Source organism: Protopterus annectens, chromosome 8.part0 (genome assembly GCF_019279795.1).
Source record: "Protopterus annectens isolate FY-2018-M chromosome 8.part0, PAN1.0, whole genome shotgun sequence".
NCBI lineage: Eukaryota > Metazoa > Chordata > Ceratodontiformes > Protopteridae > Protopterus > Protopterus annectens.
In genome coordinates this window covers 216,573,980-216,598,531 of record NC_056741.1, presented here as the reverse complement: position 1 = coordinate 216,598,531, position 24,552 = coordinate 216,573,980, and the positions used below count along the sequence as shown (strand labels likewise).

At 36.6% G+C, this 24,552-nt stretch overlaps 1 protein-coding gene across 3 annotated transcripts in view; it reads left to right on the top strand.

Annotated features, from left to right (window-relative positions):
- Positions 1-24,552, top strand: part of LOC122808704 (complement C1s subcomponent-like) — a 731,464-nt gene that overhangs the window by 409,872 nt on the left and 297,040 nt on the right. For all 3 annotated transcript variants that reach the window (XM_044079693.1, XM_044079692.1, XM_044079694.1), the window contains one exon: positions 7,953-8,031. In XM_044079693.1, the coding sequence (XP_043935628.1) occupies positions 7,953-8,031 (79 nt within the window). The remainder of the gene's footprint in view (positions 1-7,952; positions 8,032-24,552) is intronic.

Here is a 24,552-nt window from a genome sequence, read left to right as displayed (position 1 = left end):
TACCATAATTTATGCTCATGAATGTTTTGTGTTTTGAGACCTTTATAGAGAAAAGCTGTACTAGATGGTTAATAATATATGCTTCTTTAAAGGGACACCTTTTGAGTTGATGACTGAATTCAGATTTGATGGAAGAAACATTCAGAATTTAGGTGTAATCTAAGGAAACTGTAATTATTTGATTCACAAATATGTGCCAAAAATGTTTGATTTCTCCTCAGTGGTACATAAGGAAGGCATATTATGATCTGTCAATGTACATTTTATTGACAGAGTGTTATTTATGTTGAAGTGAGGGCTTATATTATCAACTTCTCATGTGACAAGTTTCCTTCTCATTTTGGTATTGTCTGTTATTGTCTTTGAAGTCACATAACTCAGAGTAAAGGGAAAAAGTCAACTTTTTTATTTCAGTACTTTTCCTTTTTCACCAATTCTGTGTGACCTTCGAGGCAGTATATTTAGAAAATCATGGTGTGGAGGCATAGCTCTTCACTGTGTAGTCCAGGGGCACAACTGTTATGAAAAAAACCTACAAGTTCATGTTTTTCTAATATATTTCTTATGTATTTATTTATTTATTTTGCATTTGCAATTTTCTGTATTTTAAACTGATATTGTAATGAACTTTAATTGCTTTAGTTATGATGCTTACAACTCAGCTAAAAAATATAATGTTTCATTATAAATTCCAGTGAATATCAACAACAAACTCCCAGAAGTACCACTTACCATAGTGATAGCCATTATTTTTAGTCAAGTACTGAACTTTTAGGGGAGAGGAAGATCATCCCTGACAAGGATTTAAAATCTGCAGTATCTCTCATTCAAGGGCTGGTAGCAAACATATTTCTGCAGACATGATATGATATAATTTCCATATTTTTGTAACCAGTAGATTTTAAAATGTGCCTTCTTGGTATGCATTGGAATGGATTAATTACTTTTAGGGCCTCTGGTTTCATTTATAAAGGCTTTAACTTTATAATCATGGTATATATATATATATATATATATATATATATATATATATATATATATATATATATATATATATATATATATATATATATATATATATATATATATATATATATATATATATATATATAGTTCAGGGATTCAGAAAGGCTTAGCATAATGCAGAAGCCTTAACCTAGAAAGTTTCTGCATTACACTAAGTCCATCTGATTCAAAGACCACTCTGACTCTGAGACTTTCCACTTACTGGAGCCATAGCATGGACAGCAGTCTAGTGGGGGAGTGACTAATGGTAATTAGCTATGTGTTCTACTCCAGAAATGTCCACTACTCCTCATTTTCTTAGAAGAGCCTATCAAAATTTTTTTTCATAGAAGAAAAAAATGATGGCTATGTAAATATAAAAATGTAAAATGAAAATGTCTCAGAGTATCTATGTTCAATCTATCTCTGGCTTACCTGTATGCAGAATGTAAGGTCTAAACACCACCACAGGAATGTATAGCTAGGCTTTGGAAGATGCTCCCAGCTTAATAACCTAGTAAGTATCTATGAAGCTATAAACCTTTGAACCTATACAAAAACATTGGTCAGCCATTTGTTCTGTGGGAGTACTCGCAATACAGGGAAGTTCATAAAAGATGTGGGAGTGGGGTTTTGTGTTAGCATGTGAAAGTTTGTTGACGTGTGTGTTTACAGAAATATGAATGAGATGTGTGTGTGTGTGTGTGTGTGTGTGTGTGTGTGTGTGTGTGCGTGTGTGTGTGCGTGTGTGTGTGTGTGTGTGTGTGTGTGTGTGTGTGTGTGTGTGTGTGTGTGTGTGTGCACGTGCACATGCATGCATGTGTGTCTGTGTCTAGGCAACCATGTGTCAGCCTTGGTGGTCACATGCAGAAGTAGGTAGGGAATCGTGAGTGTCATTGTATATGTGTAGGATATTAGAGCCTGTGAGTAGGTGAAAAGTTGAGCGCTACTGGAAATGTAAAGGTTTTGTTTGTGGTTAAGTGGATATGTGTGTGTGTGTGTGTGTGTGTGTGTGTGTGTGTGTGTGTGTGTGTGTGTGTGTGTGTGTGTGTGTGTGTGTGTGTGTGTGTGTGTGTGTGTGTGTGTGTGTGTGTGTGTGTGTGTGTGTGTGTGTGTATGTGTGTGCGTGTGTTTGTGTTGGGGGTGACTTTAGTAACAAGAAGATTGAGCCATAATGGACACCACTAGTGCAGGCAGATCTGACAAAAAATGTTAGTCATATCCTTGGCAGTTAGTCAATATTGAGGTCTTCATCACTGTGGCTGTACTTCTGTCTGTTTCACATTTTCATACCACCATAGTAATGGACCAACCCGTGGATAAGTATAGTGAGTTCTGAAGATTTTAGTGAACCCCAGGGCTTGTTTTCAGTTTAAAACCAACAGCTCAACATGGTTGACATCTTGCATTTAGTGGTAATATTTTCTCAGAAAATATTTGTTTGTTCATTCCTTGTGAATTTTAATACTGTTCCCTTAAGAATGAAATTTATTTTGGAGGATCAGAGAAATTATAAAATTAATTTTAACAATAATAAAATACAAAATTACTTTGAATCAGGATTTGTCTTTGACTGGACTTCTTATGTTCTCAAAGCAAAAATACTAAAATACTTGAACATTTATACTATACAACATTTTATAGAGCATTATGTACAGTATACACAATTCCAGTTGACACTGTAGCATTCAGTTGTGGTTTAATAGACTAATTAAGAGCTGGAATGTATTGGCATAATGGACAATAATTGTTCATACAGAATCCATAAAGCATCTGTGTGCCACTTCATTTTGAGGTTTTCAGACAGGGACTCTATAAAATTTTACAGAGATTCTTTGCATGTAACTTCAGAAGGAACTTTGTTCCATAAGGATAGACCTATCCTAGAGAAAGCAAGTGCTCCCAGTATAGTTTTAAATGGAGGTTTGCTTATTGATATTTTTCATTGGGTCTATATTACGTGTTTGAACAGTGAAATGTTTGAACACGTAATAATCGACCCCTAAATGTCAGAATGTCGAACGATTCAATGGAGATCTCTGTACAGTGCGGACATGGAAGTTTTCCATTGTCTGCACTGTAGTGCGATCTTGGAGTTGGTACATTTAAGTAGCAAGGGGTGTGGGGGGTGCTGGGGGGCTTGCCCCCCTGCTTAGTGCATTTTTATGGTTTGTTTGGGTGTTTTTGTATTTTTTTATTTTTTTGCCATTCGACATTACGGCGTTTTGACATTTTGGGGTCGATTATTGGGTTCCTATGAATACACCGACAGTCAGAACATCGACACTCACCTCATCGACACCAAAGCATCGACTGTTCAGAACATCGACATTTCAGGTAAGCGATCTTCCCCCTTACAGGACCCATGGTAGCACTTGTTTCTCTATTACGATGTTAAGGACAACGCAAATTGTAAACAGTCATGTAAACCTTACGCGTTGCAACAGGGAAACAAGTGCTACCATGGGTCCTGTAAGGGGGAAGATCGCTTACCTGAAATATCGATGTTCTGAACAGTCGATGCTTTGGTGTCGATGAGGTGAGTGTCGATGTTCTGACTGTCGGTGTATTCATAGGAACCCCGATTATTACGTGTTCGAACATTTCACTGTTCAATCATGTAATATAAAAGCGTTTTCATCTTGGGTATTTTGTAATATGCATACTTGCTCTTTGAGGGGGAGTTTCCTTCTCATGAGGAGGTGGGTGGATGGGAAATATCCATCTTTTAGTATCTTGCATAATAGAAGATGAGTTGCTCTTTCTGCTATGGGGAGTAGAATAATGCAGTGGTAGAGATGATTGACTGCAACAAGAAAAAATCTGCATATTTTATTTTCTGTAGTCTGCAGTCTTTGTGTATCATTGGCTGAGTGAAAGGTCAGAATCCAGTTTGGGAAGAAGGACATTTTAGCATTTTAGCTAGGGTTGTACAGGCTTGTAGGAGACAGTAGATGTGAAATTTTATATTAAGAGTCTAAATGATAAAGAACTATTTAAATTGTAATGTCAATGTATATATAGTGAAGCTCAGGGAGTGATCAAGAGTAAATGCTAGGTATCTGTATTGAGAAAATAATATTCTTCTTGTTGTCTATAATAGTAACATCAGTTAGTTGAAAGCATTATAAGAGGATGCCACTGGTACAGATTAGCAAGACATTGTTGTAGATGATTTTGTAGGCTGGATGAGGCTTTGGTATCTTTTGGAAGAAGGATGCAATCTACATATAATCCAGCATCAAATTATTGCAGGTCTTTGGTCTATTCATTAATGAATCTAAAGAAATGCAGATCAGCTAACAAGGAGACTTGAAAGGCAGCTGTTGTATGATTCTCATTGTAAGCAAGCTGATTATTACAAAGGAATTTAAATGTCTAGTTGTCCAGGTAACTTTGGAACCAATTTGTAATATTTTGATTGAAGTTGAGTTTTATGAGCTTGTAAAGCTATCAGTTGTGATCAACATTTTCATGTCCACAGATATTTCACATGTAAGAAGTCCACCATCCATGCTGCAGTAGATGAGGTCACTTGCTGAAAATAAGGCTATATAGTCATGCTGAAGGCATTTCAGAAGCCATGCTGCTTATCTGTGGGGAGTCCTTTATATTTTTGGTAGCTCTCTGTAAAGGATTTTTTCAAATATTTTTTACAATAGGGCATTGAGTAGAAATGGGTTTATAAGAACTGTAATTTATATGTTTATTCATATCTTCTTGCATTTTTATTTGTATTATATTTGTCTTATTGCTATGTGTACTTTGTACTTCTCTGGAGCTTTTCTCCCCAGAACTCAATTGAAAATGGGTTCCTTGTGGCCCAATGGACCATCCTGGCAAACAAACTGAAAAAAAAAAAATAAATAAATAATGAACTCTTTGAGGGATTTGAGAGAGTAAGCTTTGGGAAGGGGGGTGATGGAATGTTTTATCAGAGAAGGTAGTTTCTCTTTGCCGAGGGATGGGATGACGATGTAAGTTAATGATCTGGTAATTTTGTCTGCAGCTCTTTAAGAAGGTTGGTTGAAGTACAGAAGATTTTCAGGAGGCATGCTTTAAGTTTTGTAGGAGAGCACTCTGAAGTGGAAAATGGTTGCATATTTAACTAGAGGGTACAGTTGGAGATGTGTGTTACTGTTAGGTGTTGTGTTGACATTATTGTTATTAGGGAAATGGTTATGTTATGAATTGATTTAATAAGAAAATCGCTGAAGTCATTTGCAAGGTTACTGCTAGAACTATGTGATTCAGTACTGTAGGAGATGGTCTTGCTAATTAGTTGTCTAGTAACTTGTTTTAGTTCTTTCCAGTATTGTTTCTGATTACTTGTAGTATCCATTTGTTTATTTCATAAATATAAGACTTTTTGCAGAGATGATTGCTATTCTGGTTTGCTCTCTTTCAGAGAGATCTATGTGAGGTGTAAGTAATCATCTTTCTGCTTTTGTCTCACTTTTGAGCAGATGTTGTCCCTCTGTTTCAAGAGGTTTTTAATATAATTTGTTAGCCAATGGCATACCTGACCTGTAATTCTTCTTCTAGTGATTGAGAAGAGTGAGATCTAAACTGAGCAGTGATTAATACTGAATAATGTTAAGGGTGTCCTAATGTCTTTAATAAGTTTTAGAGGAGACCCATCAATATTAACTAGTTGTTGTTCTAAAAGTGTTAGTCTATGTTCAGGAAAAGGGTGGTCTGTGACAGTACTTTAGAGTGATAACTTAAAGGGCTGGGTAAGATGGTAATATTTCTGCAAAGATGTCCTGAGTTTGTGATAAGGAGATTAAAAGTTGAATGGTTATCTGTTTGTAAGTTAGCCCTTATTGGCTTTTGTACTAATTGTTCTATATTATACTGGATTAGTAGTTTTATTTTGTTGTTTGCTACCTTTTAGAGTCATAGTCTATATATATTTAATGAGTCATACCGTATATACATATATATATATATATATATATATATATATATATATATATATATATATATATATATATATATTCAATGTTAGTAATCAAGATAGCTATTATATTTAGGATTTTTTAAAACTATACATACCTTGAGGATTTACCACTGTAATTTAAACCTTTAAACCTTTGCTTAACATTAAATATACATTTCTAATTTGGATTTCCAAATTTAATCCAAAAGCATGTGCATAAAGCAAAAGAATAGCATATACAATGTTAACATAATACATATGAAAGTTGGAAAACATACTGAAGATTTGCAAAATATTGTTTAATAATATGTTATTCATTTTAATAAAATAGCATCTCCCTAAAAGGTATAGTAGTTTTGGCATTAGTTGCTTTCTTGCTAATTTTCCATATGAGTAAAACCTGAAAAGAAATGCTATGCATTTGTGCTTGACACTAAGACAGGGAAGACCACACTGGGATTAAGCAAGTCTTTGTTTTTGAAACTGATTACATTTGTTAATGCCTTGCTTTTGACAAACACAACTGATATGTTTGCATTACTGATTAAACAAGCTATACTTTGACATATTCTGTACCATTATATATACTCAGAATAACTATCATTTTAAAATGTAGTACAAAGTCATATTGTATGATGTTTCTTTTGGTCATCATAACAATGAACCACTCTACAAGTAAATGAGTTGTGATTTCAAAGAAAAAGGGTATAAAATGTACATTTCAAATAATGGTGGATAGTTACAAGTGTTACTTATAAAAGTACTCATAGTAGAATTCAAGAATAAATGCTTAATACATAGAATTCCATATAATGAATGACACAATGTTCATAAGCATGATATAATATCAAAATGTAAGTTGTGTGATAAGCTAAGAACTTTGCATCTAATGGCACATACTCTGGACCAATATTACTAGAATTTATTTGTCCTGGATCTCACAAATAGGGGTTTCTGTATGCAGTTAATAGGCAGAAACCTTTTATTTATTTAACATTTGTTTACCGGAAAAGTCAAAAGGGGCAGAGCCCATTTTCAGCAGAGGCTCAGGGAGAAACACTCCAGACATGTCTTTGGAATGTGGGAAGAAATTGGGAGTAAAATACACCTGAATGTAGAGGGGACATGCAGACTGTGCACAGAGGGTACCCCAGCAGAGGATCAAACCGGAGAACTCTTGCTGTCAGGCAATGATGCTAACTGCTGCACCACTACACTGTCCTTGCAAAGAAGGTAGCCTGAAATTAGCTACCAAGATTAGAGTCAGTAGTTAAAGACATCTAGCTAAGTCAGCTAACAGTTAATTCAGGGTTAACTACTATGTAGGAAACCCCTGCCATTTGGGCTGTGCAACCCTTAGCAAGGCAGAAACAGTTGGGATTTGAAATCTGAAGACTCAGTGAAAGATATTTTGGCCTGTGTGGATTCTCCTGCATTTGTTACCTAAAAGTGTGTAGTCTAAACTAAATCTGTATGCAAGTCAGAAGGCCAAAAAAATTAGACTTTCTGTTTTCTTTTGGTTCTTAGTAAGAATTAATTGCGACTTTAAAGGAACAGATGGAACATTGAATAATTTCACTACACTTTACAAAGACGATAAGGTGACTGCTAATTTTTCCTGTGTGAATTTTATGTGCTGAAAATCAGCCAGCCTACAGAACCTTGATTGTTTTACTTGTTTTGTTCATTCCAAAGATACTGCCTTTGCAATTTGCATTGCAGTATGAAGACAGCACTTTTGAAAAGAAACCTTTCTTTTGCATAGTTCCTGTTATGCTGTGAATAAATAAACTCATTTTTTCAGTTCTGGCATTTTTGTTCAAGTAAAACTTTTTGACCAACAGCTTTGCCTTTCACTGGTGTTTTGGGGCAACCTGAAGTAAGTTTATCACAGATGAGAAATTGTTCAACTTATTTGAAAGAAATGCTCTTGAAGAGGTTTCACCGAATGGATGCAGATAACCAGCCATAATTCAGATTATAATATATAATTTTTTTTCTGCAGAACAAAGCCCGCATAACAGCTTTTTCATCTGAGTGCCTAGAAAATGGAACGTGGACTAATTCATTCCATGAATGCAAACGTATGTATGTATTTACTTTTATCAGCTTTGCGGGCTCTTTTCTGATTACAGACTCATTTGCAATAACAGTTGAAGTTGGCTTCTAGTCAACATAAGCAAATACTGGCTTTGGTGTCATACCTGAAACATAACCTTCACAAGATGATGCTTTTAAAGACTAAACAACTTGTTGCATTCATTCAAAAAGTCATTTAGGCAAAATTGCTTGCATGGTTTCTATTGATAGCAAGCTATACTAGATTTAAACTAATAAAAGTACTTCTACTCTACCCATTTCCACTTCCTCATCTTCATCTGGCTATTCTACCCTGTCACCTTTTCCCCATTTATACTAATCTATTCTAATCACTCTCCATCTTTAAGTAATAAGTAAAAGTCATGGTTTAGTTCAATTGTATGTATACTGTGAATTGCCTAAAGATCGCTCCCCAGAATTGTTTGTAGTGTTTAACCTGCCTTTTCTCATTGCTCTCTGTAACATATTTTTCGTATATCTCTGTGGCTTACAGTATTGTTTGTTTTTGAAATGTATAATTTTCAGTGGTTTCTGTGTTTGATTTTTTATTATTTTCTCTGATAAGTGGAGCTTTTCTTCTCAAGCCTCTACTGAAAATGGACTCTTCTGATCCAGTCAGACTTTGCCGGTAAACAAATGCCAATAAATAAATAAATACTTAAATTTACTAAATAGTTAGAAAGTTAATTTGCAAGAATATGGAACGTATCTACCTGTTGCAGATTTATGTGGCTGCTCAAATACAGTGGAGATGCAGGCAATGAATGCACCTTTATGCGGTCCTCTCATCAAAGACTCTAAAATTTAAAGCAGGAATCATGCAAGACATTTCTTAAAACAAGTATTATCACAACCAGCCTGTACCTTGTGCTTTTTTTGTACTGCATTTCTTCCACAGTGCAACACATTTATAACTGGACTCATTAAAACAGATAATATACAAACCATATTTAGTGTTATATATCTTCTAATTGCTTTCTGCAGAATTTATTCTTTCTTTTCTGGTTTGTTCAAGGCCATACTAGATAAGGGAGTGGTCTTATGTGGTTATGAATCACAGCTTCTCAGAAGATAGATAGATAGATACATAGATAGATAGATAGATAGATAGATAGAATGATAGATGTAGCTATTTGTTTGAAATGTTTTAACGGGGTAGTCCTGCTGAGATCAATGCCCATTTTAAGGGCGATCCAGGAGTTAAAGACCCCTCACAAAAAAGGTGTAAAAAGAAATCCATAAGAGCAGGAAGAACAGTATGAACCATCATTTAGACTCTAGCAGGCAATTTTAAATAATGAGGTAATAATATGTTATCACACACTGCCTTAAAGGACACATACCATGGAATACTTATCAGAAGATGGTGGGTCCTATGGGTAATATTTTATTACCTGACAATAAACTCATCTGATTATGGAGCAAATGCAAGCTTATAAAGAAACTTTGAAGGTATGGGGGGAATTCAGCTCTTTGATTTTTCATGCCAAAGACTTCCATAAGGTGAGGTTGCCCATGCAAAGCTAGAGTTCTGAGTTCTGATAGTAGGACTGGTATAAAAAAGAAGATTATAGAAATACTTTGGGTCTTAAAGGGATTTCCAAATGAGATTACATAAATTATGAGTAGCATTTATGTAGAGAAGGGCAAAAGTGTAGAAGTGTCAGGTGTAGGTCAGACTATCAATTAAAATAAACTTCTTAAGCTGTCACAGAATGGCATACTGATGGGTATCATTGGCTACTCCCAGAATGAATATTGCAATCCTGTAATATAAACTGCGTTTATTAATGTCTCTTTGGTGAATATTATGTAGGAAGGATAATACTGCCATACATGAACCTAGGGAAAGGAATTGCAGTGTCAGCAGTGTTGTTAAAAGTGGGAGTGAAAGACCTTTGATATGATACAGTAGTCGCAACTATGAATAAATTGTTGTAAAATACAGGCCACAAAATATTAATTCCAAAGGACAAATTTAATCAATAATATTTAGTATTTGAGTGCTTTTTTCCAAACAGAAACTTCATTAGAAACATGACGAGTCAAAACCTGCCCCCCTTTAAATAATACATCACTCATAAAACTAACTAATCATTTAACGCAAAAGCCGATCAGACCTCAGTTTAAGAGCAGAATAGTTTATTGTTATATAGAGAATTCCACTGGCAAATTTTGTAAATCAGTGATGTTTTACCTGGTTTAAATGAAAATGTAAAAATAGCATCTGTTCTTAAATTGAAGTATGATTTGCTTTTGCATTAAATGGTTGTTTGGTTTCATGAGTGATGTATTATTTACAGTGGTGGGTTTAACTCATCATGTTTCTGATTAAAGTTTTATGTGTGAAACTTAGGTGCTCAAATATTAATTATTATTGTTTAAATTTGCCCTGTGGAAATAGTATTTTATGGACTGTATTTTATATTTCTTTGCTGGCACGTTATTCTGGTATGAATAAATTGTTCTCAGAGCAAAAGATATTTGCTCAGAGAATGACATTGCCTCATTAAGTAGAAAGTCCAGGTATATGAAAGGCTTTACTTGCTCAGTGGTAGCAGTTAATGAAAACTTTGTAGCCAGTGGGGGTATATCAGGGCTGCAAAACATCTTGGTACTACATTACATAGACTTGGTCTTCATTGTATTATGGAGAAAAAATCAATATGAGACTTGATTTTCTAATATGTTAAGAATTACAGAGTAGGGGAAACTTCTGTGGGGAGGAACTACAGCATATAAGAAGTTTGTTGTAAGGTTTCTTTATCTCATTAATAAAAAGGCAACGTAGGAGGAGACAAGTACAGAATACTGGAATATGGCAGCTGTTATGAGCATCTTAGACCAAAGGTTATTGTGAATTTAATGTTAAACCATCTCCCTGTTAGGTAGTTGGTGAACTAAACAAGAGCTTGAGTTCTTAACCCAGAGTAGGTCTATTTATCAAACTGTAAGACATAAACAATATTAACAAATGTGTTGCTGAAGTCCAGGAAGAGAATGCCTGTTCATTATCCTTTGTTCATGACAGTCAGAACATGGTTTGACCACTGAATCTGTGCAATCTCTGTCCAATGTTTAGGAAAGACTTTCAGTATGACTGCAGTGATAGGATGCAAATTATAAACATACAACATTTCCAAGTGAATTTGCAGGTAAGCATTGCACAGAGATGAGTTTTTGGGCATATAGTTCATAGGTGGCTTCCAAGCTAACCATCCCAGTGGGCCTTTTGAAGCCTAGTCATACCTTTCCCATATGTAATTGGCTGTAAATTCCAATAAATAATTAGCTATACATTCCTATAAGTAATAATAAGATGATCCATATTCAGAGATGAACTCTGTTTCATATAAAGGGAAAGCTAGTTCAAGAGAAGGAATAATCTCTGGGATATATCTTTCCCCATAACAAGTTCTGTTTATGTTGCTGAAGAGATTTTGTTTTTTCAGTTGGGTGTTTGTGCAGCAACTCATTCAGAATCGGGGGTCAGATGACACCCTACAGTCCAGTTATGCATCCCCTCACAGCAGTCTGTAGGAGACTGGGTACAGGGATAGGGTTTTGAGATGGTCTGCATGATTCATGTGGCTAATACCTTGTATTCTGTTTATGTGGAAACGTTATAGGTATTCAAGTTGTGATGTGTGCCTAGATAGATACATACCAAATGAGGCATTATACTTTAAGATTGGTCTAATGCATGGTAAATACAGTGGGACAATGGCCCCTCTGGACCTGGATGCTATATCCTTTCTTACTAGCTGTGCATTATACAACAACATCCTCACTAAGTAGACACATAGTGGTCAAAGGCCCGATCACTGACAATATATTTCCCCAAATTCCTGACCATAGGGTCAGCTTTTATGGGTATATTTTGTAATGTCATGATTACCTGGGATAACTGGCTAAGCTTTAGGCCATGACTCTTACATCATCTATTTATTTGGGAGACCATTTTGTAGAATGCTTGTGTCCTCTGTGGATTCCATGACTGTTTTGAGTTACAAAATCATCCCTAAAGGTGGTTAGCTGGAGACCATTGATGTTAGTTTTACCATCAGAAAAGTAAGTGCCAAAAAGAAGTGCCCCCTATTGGATTAGTATATGTGGTATTATGCCAGTTGTGCTCAGTGTTTTACATAGGTAAAACTGAACATAAGCTTAAAGAGAGTATTTATGAGTACATTTATGAGATTAGAAAATAAAAAAAGTACCAATGGACTATTTAAACTTATACATGACCTTTCAGGACATGAATTTAAGTTTATAATAAAGAAAAGAGTAATTAAAAATGTGAATGGGGGACTGTGGCCATTATTACTGGAAAAGAGGGAGTTATACTGGCAATTGCTTTTAAACGCTTGCAATTGGCTTGGATTAAATGATCATTGTTTGCTGTAGCATAGACTATATTCAGGCATGCTGAATCTAGCTTTGTTTGTATAACTTGAGCAATAATCCAGGCCATCTTTTTTGGAGAAGGTTCCCCTGCACCCTAGTGGCAGGAGTATGCAGTTAGAACTTGTCTGATTGAGGCTGCTGGACCAGGGCTCAGTTTGAGCTTTTTTACTAGTTAATTGGGTTATTTGTTTAAATCAGTTTGCTCATTTTCTATTGTTATATATAAAAAATTGCACTTTATTCATCTGCTTTTACTGTATTTGTGTTTCTTCCCACTTTCCTGCATTTATTCTGCTGCATTTACTATTGCTTGTTAGTAGCCTGATTAAATTGTAACTGTTATTCTAAGCCTTTGGTTGAAGCACTTGGGCTTCAGACCAGTTGTTTTACATTAAGAAGGTTTGTCGTTTGCACTGTTGTGGCAGGACAGATAGCTTATATCCTTCTAAGTTGGAAGTTGCTGATTGAAGGCTTGGTGTCTGTTATTCTAAGAGTGTATTAGTTCTGGTTTAAGCACTTGGGCTTCAGGCCAGTTATTTTACATTAAGAAGGTGTGGTCTGCACTCTTGTGGGAGGAGAGGGTAGACTCTGCCCTTCTGAGCTGGGAGATTCTGGTTAAAGGCTTATTGTGCCTGCTTATTTGAACTATTTCTTTCTGAAATTGGTATGCCTTGTTTGCTGTAGCATAGACTAAATTCGGACCTGCTGAATTTTGCTTTGTTTGTATAACTTGAGCACTAATCCAGACCATTTTTTTTGGAGAAGGTTCCCCTGAACCCTAGTGGCAGGAGTGTGCAGTTAGAACTTGTCTGAATGAAGACTGCTGGAATGGGGCTCAGTTTTTAGCTTTTTATTGGTTAATTTGTTTAATCAGTTTGCTACTGTTACATTAAAAAAAATACACGTTATGCATCGCTGCTTAGCTATGGTTAAGCTATTCCTGGTGCTGTGAAGTCTGCTCTTCAAATTTTCCCTTAGAACTAGACAGTTTTTTTAGTTTTAGTTCTCAAGTCTGTTTCTTTGAGATCAGCACTTGTTCAGAACTTGTTGTAAGCACTAAATAAGCTACAAATTACTACAGCACTCAACTTTCCTCACTTGTCTAGAGGAAAACAGTTTTTAGTACTTAATAAATAAGCACCTATCCAAGCATGTCTAAGGGTCAGCTCCCGGTGTTTTCTGTTGTCTACCTGATTAATCTGGTTATCTTGGGGCAATACAGGAATTGCCTCATGTACACAGACAACCCTCTCCTCCTACCACCCAACACTACAACCTGTGAGAGATGCACTTATATAGCCAAACTGGAAGCAAATCTCTCTTCACCCAAGACTGGACTAGACAGTCAAGAGGAGAAGGTAAACACTTGCACCACACCACACTCATCACATAGTCCCTCAAAAACCTACACCACCAAAACACACATATAGCAACACAAAACACACACCTACATTCACAGAGGCTCTCAATAAAAATCCGCTCAAGCAACAGAGACCTACAAATCAGAAATGCTTGCATCCTCCACCCCCCCAACACAACCCAAATGACACACAGCCCACAAACTCAGTGTGCCACTCAACCACAGCCCATAAGGCATAACAATGTACCCAACACTCTAGTCATAAGTGACTCTACAGTCAGGCACACTGATGTTCCACTCACCAGGCTAAACAAGGAGAAAGTTATTGTCAGCTGCCTGTCGGGTGCCAGGATGCGCCACATAATGCACGCACTCAGGTCACTCCACAGCAAGTACAAATATGACTCTGTCATTGTCCATGTTGCTGTGAATGACCTGAGATGTGCCTCCCTGGACTACATAAAAAGAGACATGGAGGAGCTCTCCAATCTTGTAGCCCAGGCAGGTATGACCCTAGCCCTGAGTAGCATCCTGCCATCATCCAGAATGATACCACAGTACAAGGACAAACTGATTGACTTCAACAATTAGCTAAGCTTCTGGTGTCATTCTAAGGGGATCCAGTATCTGTCTGCCTGGGATGACATGATCGACAGACCACGATGCTGTCATTTTTCCATTTTTTATCTGTTGTGGTTTCACAATTTGAGACCACAATGCTTTGCCAGAGGTGGCCTGCACCTGTCGCCCTTGGGATTCTGGATACTGGCTAAGGCTCTTGCCACTTCTATAGTGCCTTTTTTAGGCAAGGTTCAAATGACAAATTCACCACCGTAACAGGTACAAGCAAGCAAAATCTGAGGGTAATGCTACTCAGTGCTAGAAGTCTAAACCTCAAAATGCATTCACCCGAGGCACTCCTTAAAATGGAGAACATCGACATCTGTGCAGTGACAGAGACCTGGTTCAAGGCTCCAGAGAGCACCCCTGCATTACCAGGCTATAATTCATACCACACCTTTCTGCTACCTAACCTGGACCAAAACACTAAAGGTGGAAGCGTGTCCATATTTATTAAGTATATACACATCTCCACGCTAGTTGCTCAGCATAATGCATCCGAGATTATCCAAGTGTAACTAACTCTGGGCAAGACCACAATTCAAATTGTAACTTGCTACAGATCTCCCACCATGGCCCAGGATTCCTCTTTTGCTCAACATTTTATGGAATTAATAAATTCCAATGCCTTGGATCAACTTATCCACACCCCCACCAGGGGCAGCAATATCCCAAACCTGGTCATTAGCAACTTGGGTGACTGGTGCTCCACAGCAGAGGTCAATTCCTCATTGGTCAGATCCGAATACAAGCTAATCAGCCTGGACATCCACATCCCACCCCCACCCCCATTAGAGAAACCACCATAAAAAATGTCTCCAAAGCCAACTTCACGCTCTTAAGACAGAAGTGGCAAACTTCACGACACCCATGCAGACAGACAATAGAGGTACAACTGCTGAATCCTACACAAATGCACCTTATAAGCACTTACACAAGTGCATGGATCGTGCTATCCCTAACAGAGCCAAGATGCTATCCTCCAAAAAAAGAAAGCCAATCTGGTGGTCCCCTGCCATAAACAAACTCTACAACAATAGAAAGAAACTGTTGCAAAAAAGAGTAAAATCCCATGACTGGAAGAACTCTCAGGTCAGCCTCAGTAAGAAGCTGAGATCCCTCATAAAATCCTTCAAAACTAGTTATGAAAACAAAATTACCACTGATTCTAAAGACAACCACAAAGCATTCTGTAGCTATGTCAAGAATTTCAATAGCAACACTCAGATCTGCTCTGAGTTACAGCACAATGGCACTAAATATACAGAACCAACTGATATTGCCAACATCCTGGCAGATAGATTCAGTGCTAACTTTACCCCCCCTCACCCTGTAAAGGGCCCATCTCTATATAGGAAGAATGCAAAGTTCCTGTAATTACAGCTGCACAGGTAAAAACTACACTTTCCAAAGCCAAGAACACAGCATCCATGGGACCTGACAACATCCCAGGCTGCGTACTACATGAACTACAGAATGAACTGGTGTCCCACCTAAGCACCATGTTCAATCATAGCCTCACCTCAGGCTTTGTGCCCACTGAATGGCGTACAGTGACAGTTATCCCACTCCACAAAGGAGGAGCCACCACGGACACTGGGAGCTACTGCCCCATTAGCCTAACGAGCCTGGTCTGCAAGGTCATGGAACTGCTGAATCTTACACATGGAACTTATAAACAAAAACATTTGTAATCTCCAAACTCTGGATCCCACCCAGTTCGGGTTTGTAAAAGGCAGATCATGTCTCCTAAACGTGATTGACTTCTTTGAAGCAGTCATCAAAGCCATAGATGAGGGTAAGGTAGTTCACACAGCCTTCCTAGATCTTGCCAAGGCTTTTGACACCATCCCTCAATCTGCAATTATAGATAAACTCACTAAACTAGGTATAAATCCCTATGTCAGAAGCTGGGTTGCTAATTGGCTCACTGACAGAACCCACATTGTGAAAGTAGCAGACTCCAAATCCGACTTCAGACCAGTGGCAAATGAAGTACCACAGGGTTCAGTCCTGGGTCCTCTCCTGTTTGGTATCTACTTTTCTGAAGTACAGGCTAACACAGAAGGTCTTTGACTAATGAAGTTTGCAGATGTCTGCAAGCTAGGAGCCATAATTGAAAATCCTAATGATGTGGACATCCTACAAAAGGGCCTCACTGAGGCAGATGCCTGCTGTCAAACTCATGGCCTCAAGCTCAATGCCAAAAAGTGCATTGCCATCCCCTTTGGTAAAAACTCTGTACCCATGAGCTACCACATAGGTGGTAGTCTAGTTAATACCGAAATTGTGATAAGAGACCTTGGGACACAGTTGGACAGTAGTCTCTCCTTTGATAATCACATTACCATAGTCAGGAAATCCTTTTATGAAGTAAACCTCATCACAAAAGGTTTCTCATCCAGGAAAAAAAGAGATCATTGTCTCCTCTACTTGTCACTCATTAGACCCATTATAGAGTACAACGCCCCTTTTGGTATGCACCTCACAAGACATCTACAACAACTGGAAAGGACACAAAAATACCTCACAAAGAGGATTACTGGCCTCAAACAGATGCGCTACGTAGACCGTCTCAAAATACTCCAGCTTTACTCCATCGCATATCGCCTACTAAGAGGCGATCTCTGCTACCACAAAAAGCTATGTCAAACCCAGAGCTGTTGGACATGCTCCACTTAAAGAAATCCCAATCCCTCCAAGCTACAGGCTCTAGGGACCTAAACCTTGTCACCACAATAAACAGAACATGCTGGAGAGATAGATTCATGTCCCAGAGACTTCCCATACCCTGGAACAAACTAGCTATGTATATCAAACAAAGCTCCTCCTTAGCACTCTTCAAGAAAAATCTTGATGATTGGATGAGAAATAGGAAATTCCCCCCAGGGATCACCTCTGTGGCTCTGCTCGACAGGGGCACAGAAAAATACTTTTCTTGGGTGGCAAAAGCCAGGGTACCTTTTTGGCTAGGCTTCTATAGACCCTAGGGCTGATAGCCTAGTACCTACCTATGAACCTATGAATTATACCTCAATTGCGTGTTCATTGAAACTTAAAGCACTGCAAAAGGAAGTATTAAATATATGTTTACTTATTCATTTTTAAATTATTCAATGGATAAAATGTTTATGAATGCTGTATCATTTAGGTAATGTTTTTTAGTATTTAAGATCATAATAGTTTCGGTTGTGTTTGATATAATGTATTTATATGATTTTTGACCTTGTAGCTTTAAGGGAATTTGGGAATTGTGGATCATGTGAATTTTAAAGCTATTTTTGGAAGCTTTTTGGAACACTGTATTTATCTGATGAAGTTTTACAGATAGTAAGACGAAAGCACTTTTGTGTCATATTTATTAAAGTATGAACAGTTTGACCAGACGGGTTTGGGTTCTTCTTGTGGAGTTTACATTTTGGAGTTTGTGTTCATGTACTATTTTGTTGAGTTTGGAAATCATCCCTAAAGGTGGTTAGCCAGGGACCACTGGTCTTAGTTTTAACATCAGAAAAAAGAAAAAAGTGCCCCTAGAACAGAGCCCTGAGGAATTCCAGTCCCCCACTCTAATTTCCCATGTCCTATCTGTGAGTGAGTTTGTTATCTAACAGGTCACATAGGGATTTTTTCTTTATTGCAACAGCTTGTTGGTAATGCCCAAGTGGGGTATTGTGTCAAATGCCTTTGCCAAGATAAACTAGGCAGAGTGTACTCTTTTGCTCTCATCCATTGCTTTGGTGATCTTTTCAAAGAAGCACACTAGATTTTGAAGGCATGACCTGCCCTTGACAAAGCTGAACTAGGTTGAATCCAGTGTTCAAAGGTTTCCCATATTATTATTAACTAGTTCCATGATAATTCTTTCCATAGCTTTACATATGAGGCTAGTCAAACGCATGGGTCTGTAATTCACCTTGTAGTATAATGTCCTCTCTGGTAAGGTCAGACTACAAAACGTTCTTCTTTGAAGTATAGTAAACATAAAACCCAGAACTTCAGCAAGTCATGAAATGTTCAGGGACTATTCAAAAGCTAACTTTATGCTATTAACTCATAACCTGGCAAAATTTCAAACCCCCCCCCCCCCCAAACCCTGAAAACACTGCTACCTATGCAGAACTATTCAGAGAAACCCTGTAAATGCATTTTAATAGTTACAAAGAGGTAGCTGTACCCAACAGGAATAAGTACAAAATTAGCTGAAAAAACAAGCCACCATGGTGGAATCATATATATTATATGTATATAAATAGTGATTGTTCGATGAACATAAGTATAAAATGTTTAATCTATCTAAATACTTCTAGTTAGAATAAACTAGTTGCTCAAGTCCATCTTTCAAATAGTGTCAAATAAATAAAGTTATTAAATGTCAAATATTAATCATTAAATATTAAATATTAAGTGTTAAATATTAAATATTAAATATGAATAAAAATAGATATAAATATTAATGTTTAATATGTAGTTGTAAGATTTAATAAGTGTGGTATAAAGATTACATATTCATTCATTCATACATATTCATTGTTTACTCTATTATAAAGTATTAATATTTTTAATTTTAAACTATTATTTTTTAGTCTACACTCTCTATTTATTATTAGTTGTGTTATTAATCATTACATTAGTATAAAATATATTTGTTTAAACACACAAGGTTTCCTAATTTCAGGACTCACTATGTTGCCTGAGTATGTTTGATATTGATTTTTTAATATACAATTTTTTAATATACAATTTACATATTCTCTATATCTAAAGTGTTTTTTCTTGTACTATGCTTTTTACAATTTACAGTCATTAATTCTACTATTCAGTTTACAACTTGTAAAATATATGAATTTAATCTTGCACTAGACAAGTTGGCTGTAAAATAAGTATTTTGTCTTCTCCTTTTTTAGTTAACTATGTTAACCAAATGTAATTGTCAGCCTTTACTTAACAGATTAATTCATTTTAATCATTCATTTAAATCAAACAATTAGTCTAATTAACTGTTTTAATGATTCAATATTTAAGGGATGATGGTAGTGTGATTTAGTTACTCTGAGGATGCCCTACTATTAGGGTGAAAGCGCTTAGTGTTTTTTCGTTGCAGTGTTCACTTTTGGTCCAGTTTGTAATAAAGATGTTTAATTGGAAACCAGGATTCAAGGTTCACTGAATTTCTTTGTTAATGCAAAATAAACCCAGCATATTTGCGTGTGTGGCATGGGCTTCCTCGGATATAGAGACAGTCCTGTAGTTAGCTAGGATATGGAGTGAGGCTTTTTGTTTATTGTGATTTGGACATGGAGAAGCTTGACAGAATCATTTTATTTGACCAGTATTGAGATAACTCCATTTGTGGAAAAATTAAGATAACTCCTCTTTGTGTCCCATCATGTGTAGTTACTGGTTTACATGTGTAGAAGCTATTGTAGTCCTGCACTGTTGGGATGTTGTCTCCAGCTTTACATCATGACTGTCTAGCTATACATATGTCTATGTTCTCTAGGGTTAGGAGATCTTGCAGGAAGTGGAGGTTTTTGTTTGGTCTCTTGGCATTGATCAATATCCCTATTATATCATCCTGTGTTTGCTTTGTTATTTTGAAAGGTTTATCTTGCTGGCATTGCCTGGAAAAGTGCAGTGAAGGTGAATAATATTTTGGACAATATTCAAAAGCCTTTTGGAGATAGGTACAGACCATCCCTGTTAAAGCAATTTGGTCTGTCAATCATTTATTCATAAATATAGTACCCCCTTTAAATGGCACCAAAAATTAACCTAATTGTTGAAGTAAATTACCTTTTACTCCTACTGTGGCATCATTCTTGGAGATGGTAGAATACTGCTCAGTACCGGTCTCGTACGGGATTGGGGCACATAATCCAAGAGTTCAATCATGTATTTTTCATATAGGTGGTTGGTAGCTGACTAGATCTTTTTTGCACTTTCTTAAGAATAGGAGAAGTTAATACTTGATGTCATCAGTTAAGGACATCACAAGTTAATCATACAGAAAGGTTACAATTTCATGCGCGACCATCATCAGGGGGCTAAGCAGGAGGCCATCTGCAGGAAAAATCTAAATTTTATTGAATAGGAGGATGCAAGGTCCAGTTGTGGGGTCTGGATGAATGGGGAAAGGCAGAGGTATTGACTGGGGTCAAAAGTAGGTTGCAGAATCATAAATAATTTGTGTGAAGGTTTATTGTACATTTTTTCTAACCAGATCACTCATTCTTCCCTTGTGAGTATGAAAGGACTCTCTTCACTTTGGGAATATTCTTTGTAGCAGTGTGTATCACTCTTTCATGAAAATTTGTAGTTATGTAGACAGACAGGTGGATAGACTAGAAGTTAGACAAGCAACAAAAACAGACAGAAAAATGATAGACAGACTGATGCACACGTAGTGAGAAATCATTGAAAAGTAGTCATAATGAATGTTAAGATTCCATCTAGTCAGAAAGAGAGAGAGAGAGAGAGATGTTCCAGAAAGGTTCCCACTGTGTGAGGGACAAAGTGAAGGATGATATTACAGAAGAACATTTTTTTCATGCTGCTGTGAAGGTTCATTTGTATAGTTTTATATGAATGCTCATTTGCAAAGAAAAAAAAATTAATAAATATGCATTCCATTTAAACCAAAAGGGAGCATCCTGAAAAAATGAGTGGGTCTGTGAAATGATTATAACAGTTGCTCAGTATGTTATAATCTTTACATAACAGTCCAGATAAATGTGGGTTTACATACACAGGAAATAAGTGAGGATGACTTGTTTTAAATCTTTGCACCACTGACACACAAGTACTTTATGTGATACAGGCTGGGTTTCAGAAATGCATAAACCACTACACAATCCTGTTTGCAGCAGGATTGCTCAGTGTGTTACAGAGAGTGATTCAGAAACTATCGTTAGAAGGATCCAGCCTATAGTGCTACACTGATCATGTTGACAAAGACCATGGACAAATGAATCCATCCAAGAACATAGCTATTGCTAATTAGCCCTGTGTGCTTCCTTTGAACTTTTCATCAGAATTGAGATACTGCAGTTGAGAGTTTTCAGCTCTACTGTACTATTTAGGAAGTGAAAGGAAAAATATCTACACAAACTTTGGAATGTTTACACCCATTCAGTCCTATAGAAGCAGCAGAGTTGTTAACCCAGTGGGAGGTGAATACTGTGAGGCAGTGTGTGTGTGTGTGTGTGTGTGTGTGTGTGTGTGTGTCTGTGCACGCACGCGCGCGTGTGTGTGTGTGAGTGTGTGAGTGTGTGTGTTTGCGCGTGTGTGTGTGTGTGTGTGTGTGTGTGTGTGTGTGTGTGTGTGTGTATATATATGTTTGTACATGTCTGTGTAATTGCACTGCGTAGGTTGTTTGTTGAAATACTAGTGTAGTTGTCTGGACATGTATAGTGTGCAGTTCAGAGGCATGATAAAGGGCTGTTGACTAGATATTTCTGAGTGTGGCTTTATCATGTCTCTAAATTGCATTATATCACCTTCCCGCTATTGGACTCAAGGTAGTACTGGCAGTGATATACTTCCTGGAGCTCAGGTATAGACTGCTCCAAAGGAGCGATGTCTGTCACTCACAAATGTGAAAATCGCATTACAATATGAAGGTTTTAACAATGAAATTATTCACTTGCTGTTTTTTTAGATCTTAGCAGTAATTGTAATTAGATTATAAAGGGGTTGCTTCAAAAAGTACATCATAATTTTTACAAAAACAATTTTTCTTTTGAAATGCTTTGAGAGTAAGCTGTTTAGTTTTGAAAGTTGTACATTGAAGGCTTTTCAAAAATATTAATTTCTTTAAGAAAAAAACATCTATTTTGAAATAATGGAATGTGTGCTGTGCTCTTTCTTGCTGAAAGTGTGCCAAGCGATATGACGAAATCCATTCATTATGTTAGGGCTTGAAACTAACTGTATTAGTACTTTTGCTGGGAAATGACATCTGTTTAACACCCTTTCTGGTATGCTTCAGATATCAAAAGAAACCTTACTAATGTGATATATTTTATTCATCTTAAGAAAGGAGATAAAGGTTTAAGATAAAAAAATAATAATAAAATTAAAAATGCTCTATATTTTCTTACCTGTAGGTATAAGTAGAATCCAAATGCATGCATTGCTGTTTATGAGGAAGAGGCACTGTGTTCTAACAAGTAGAACATGTTACATTTGAAATTATACCAATAAATAATGAAAGGAAGAGAGTCAGTATATTAAAGATATGAGCAGAGATTGGGTAAGTGCAAACAGATGTAACGGATGAAGGCGATGCATTCTTGGGATTTGTTACTCTGAACAGAAGATGACAGTGAAGACACAGGCAGTATCCACAATTTGTGTAGAATGGCTATATAATATGACAAGAAAAGAAATCAACAGAAAAAAAATGCTAAAAGCTGGGTATATGTACATTGCTGGGGTTGCTTTGACACTGAGAAAGAAAAACACTATACCATCATTTTCACTAACAAACATGATCATAACAGAAAGCTTCTTAGCTATGAGCTACAGAACTAGAGCTGTATCTGTTTGCAGGTGTAGGTGGGCAAATGCATGTATACACCCCTTTGCATGCATGTACTTGTACATATGGCTGTGTGCATGTGGGATGACATTAATATTTATCATTTAGCAACTTTACTTCAACAAATGCAGCATTGTTTTCATTCAATAAATGTGAACCTTACTTGGACCTCAATTTTAAAAATTCTATAAATCATTGAATTGTAAATTGGTTCACAAATAGATACCAGAAATTTGAAGTAGGTATGTCTACCCCTTTCAAAAGGCCCATCACTGGTGGTTACAACAAGCTTTAGTGCTTGCGCCATTACTCTTTGGCATTTACTTCTTGGAGAGTTTATAACTGACCAAGTTTCTGGACGACTGTAAAGTTAGTGTCACATAAACTCTCCAGAGGATGCTAAGATCCTTAAAGGTGTTCTTTGCCAAATAGTAACCAATGCCACAGCAATGAACTAAAACTAAATGGAAAAAAATGTATATTAGTCTTCCTGTAACTATTATGCGGACAACACATCCCTAAAAATCAATCCAGTACTTAGCTGGCTGGAAATTATGTGGACAACAAAGCATCTATTGATCACCATGTATACACTACTATAATATAGTGCCTTTACATTGTACAACTTATTAGTAAGTGTATGGTATCCAGGTCAATGCATGTGATCGTTCCACTGTGTTCATCACTTATTAGGCTAATCTTTGAGTATAATGCCTCCTTCAGTTTGTACCTGTCCAAACACTTAATTCAAGTTGAATTACTAAAATTCTTTCAAACCAAGGAAATCAAGGGCCTAAAACATAAAAACTTAATTGACCACCGCAAAACCTTGTCCCTGTTCTTTTTATTATACAGGCTACTAAAGGGCATTATCTGCCTTGTGTACAGATACAGCAGACACTATCCTTTTAGGTCTACTGCACATCAATGGGTCCAATGATGGCATAAACACCTGCTCAAGAGATGTTTCTCTCTTCTACAGCATATATAGAACATGTTGGATTGATGCATATGTATAACAAGAATATGATTTCTTTGGAATCATCTTCAACACCACATAAAGCAAAGTATTTCCTTTACTCTATTCAAATGTATTATGGATCAATAGATGGGAAAATGCACATTCACCTCTGATTTAGCACCTTTAAAAAATTCCATGGAAAACATTCTCATGAATCTATGAATCTATGAAATATACAGTAAATTAAGTAATTAAATTTGACTGTAAATAACTTTCATTAAATGAGTTCAACAGAATCAGACAAAATAATAGGTTCATAGCAATAAAAAAAACTAAGCTGAAGATATGGTTAGCTCTGAAGAATTCGTAGTTAAGTGTTTAAATACATTTTTTATTGCAGTCCAAATCCAGTTCACATCAACATCGAACACAATAATAAAACTAAACAACAAAACGTCAGAATGCTGGACTACAAACAATTAGATGTTGCAAGCTAAGTTTCAGATATAAACACAGCAATATCCAAAACCCTACTATGTCTCAGTAATTTTTAACAACTGGATGAGAGTAACAATATCTTCTTCCAAAAGAATATAAATACAGTCTCTAAACAGAAT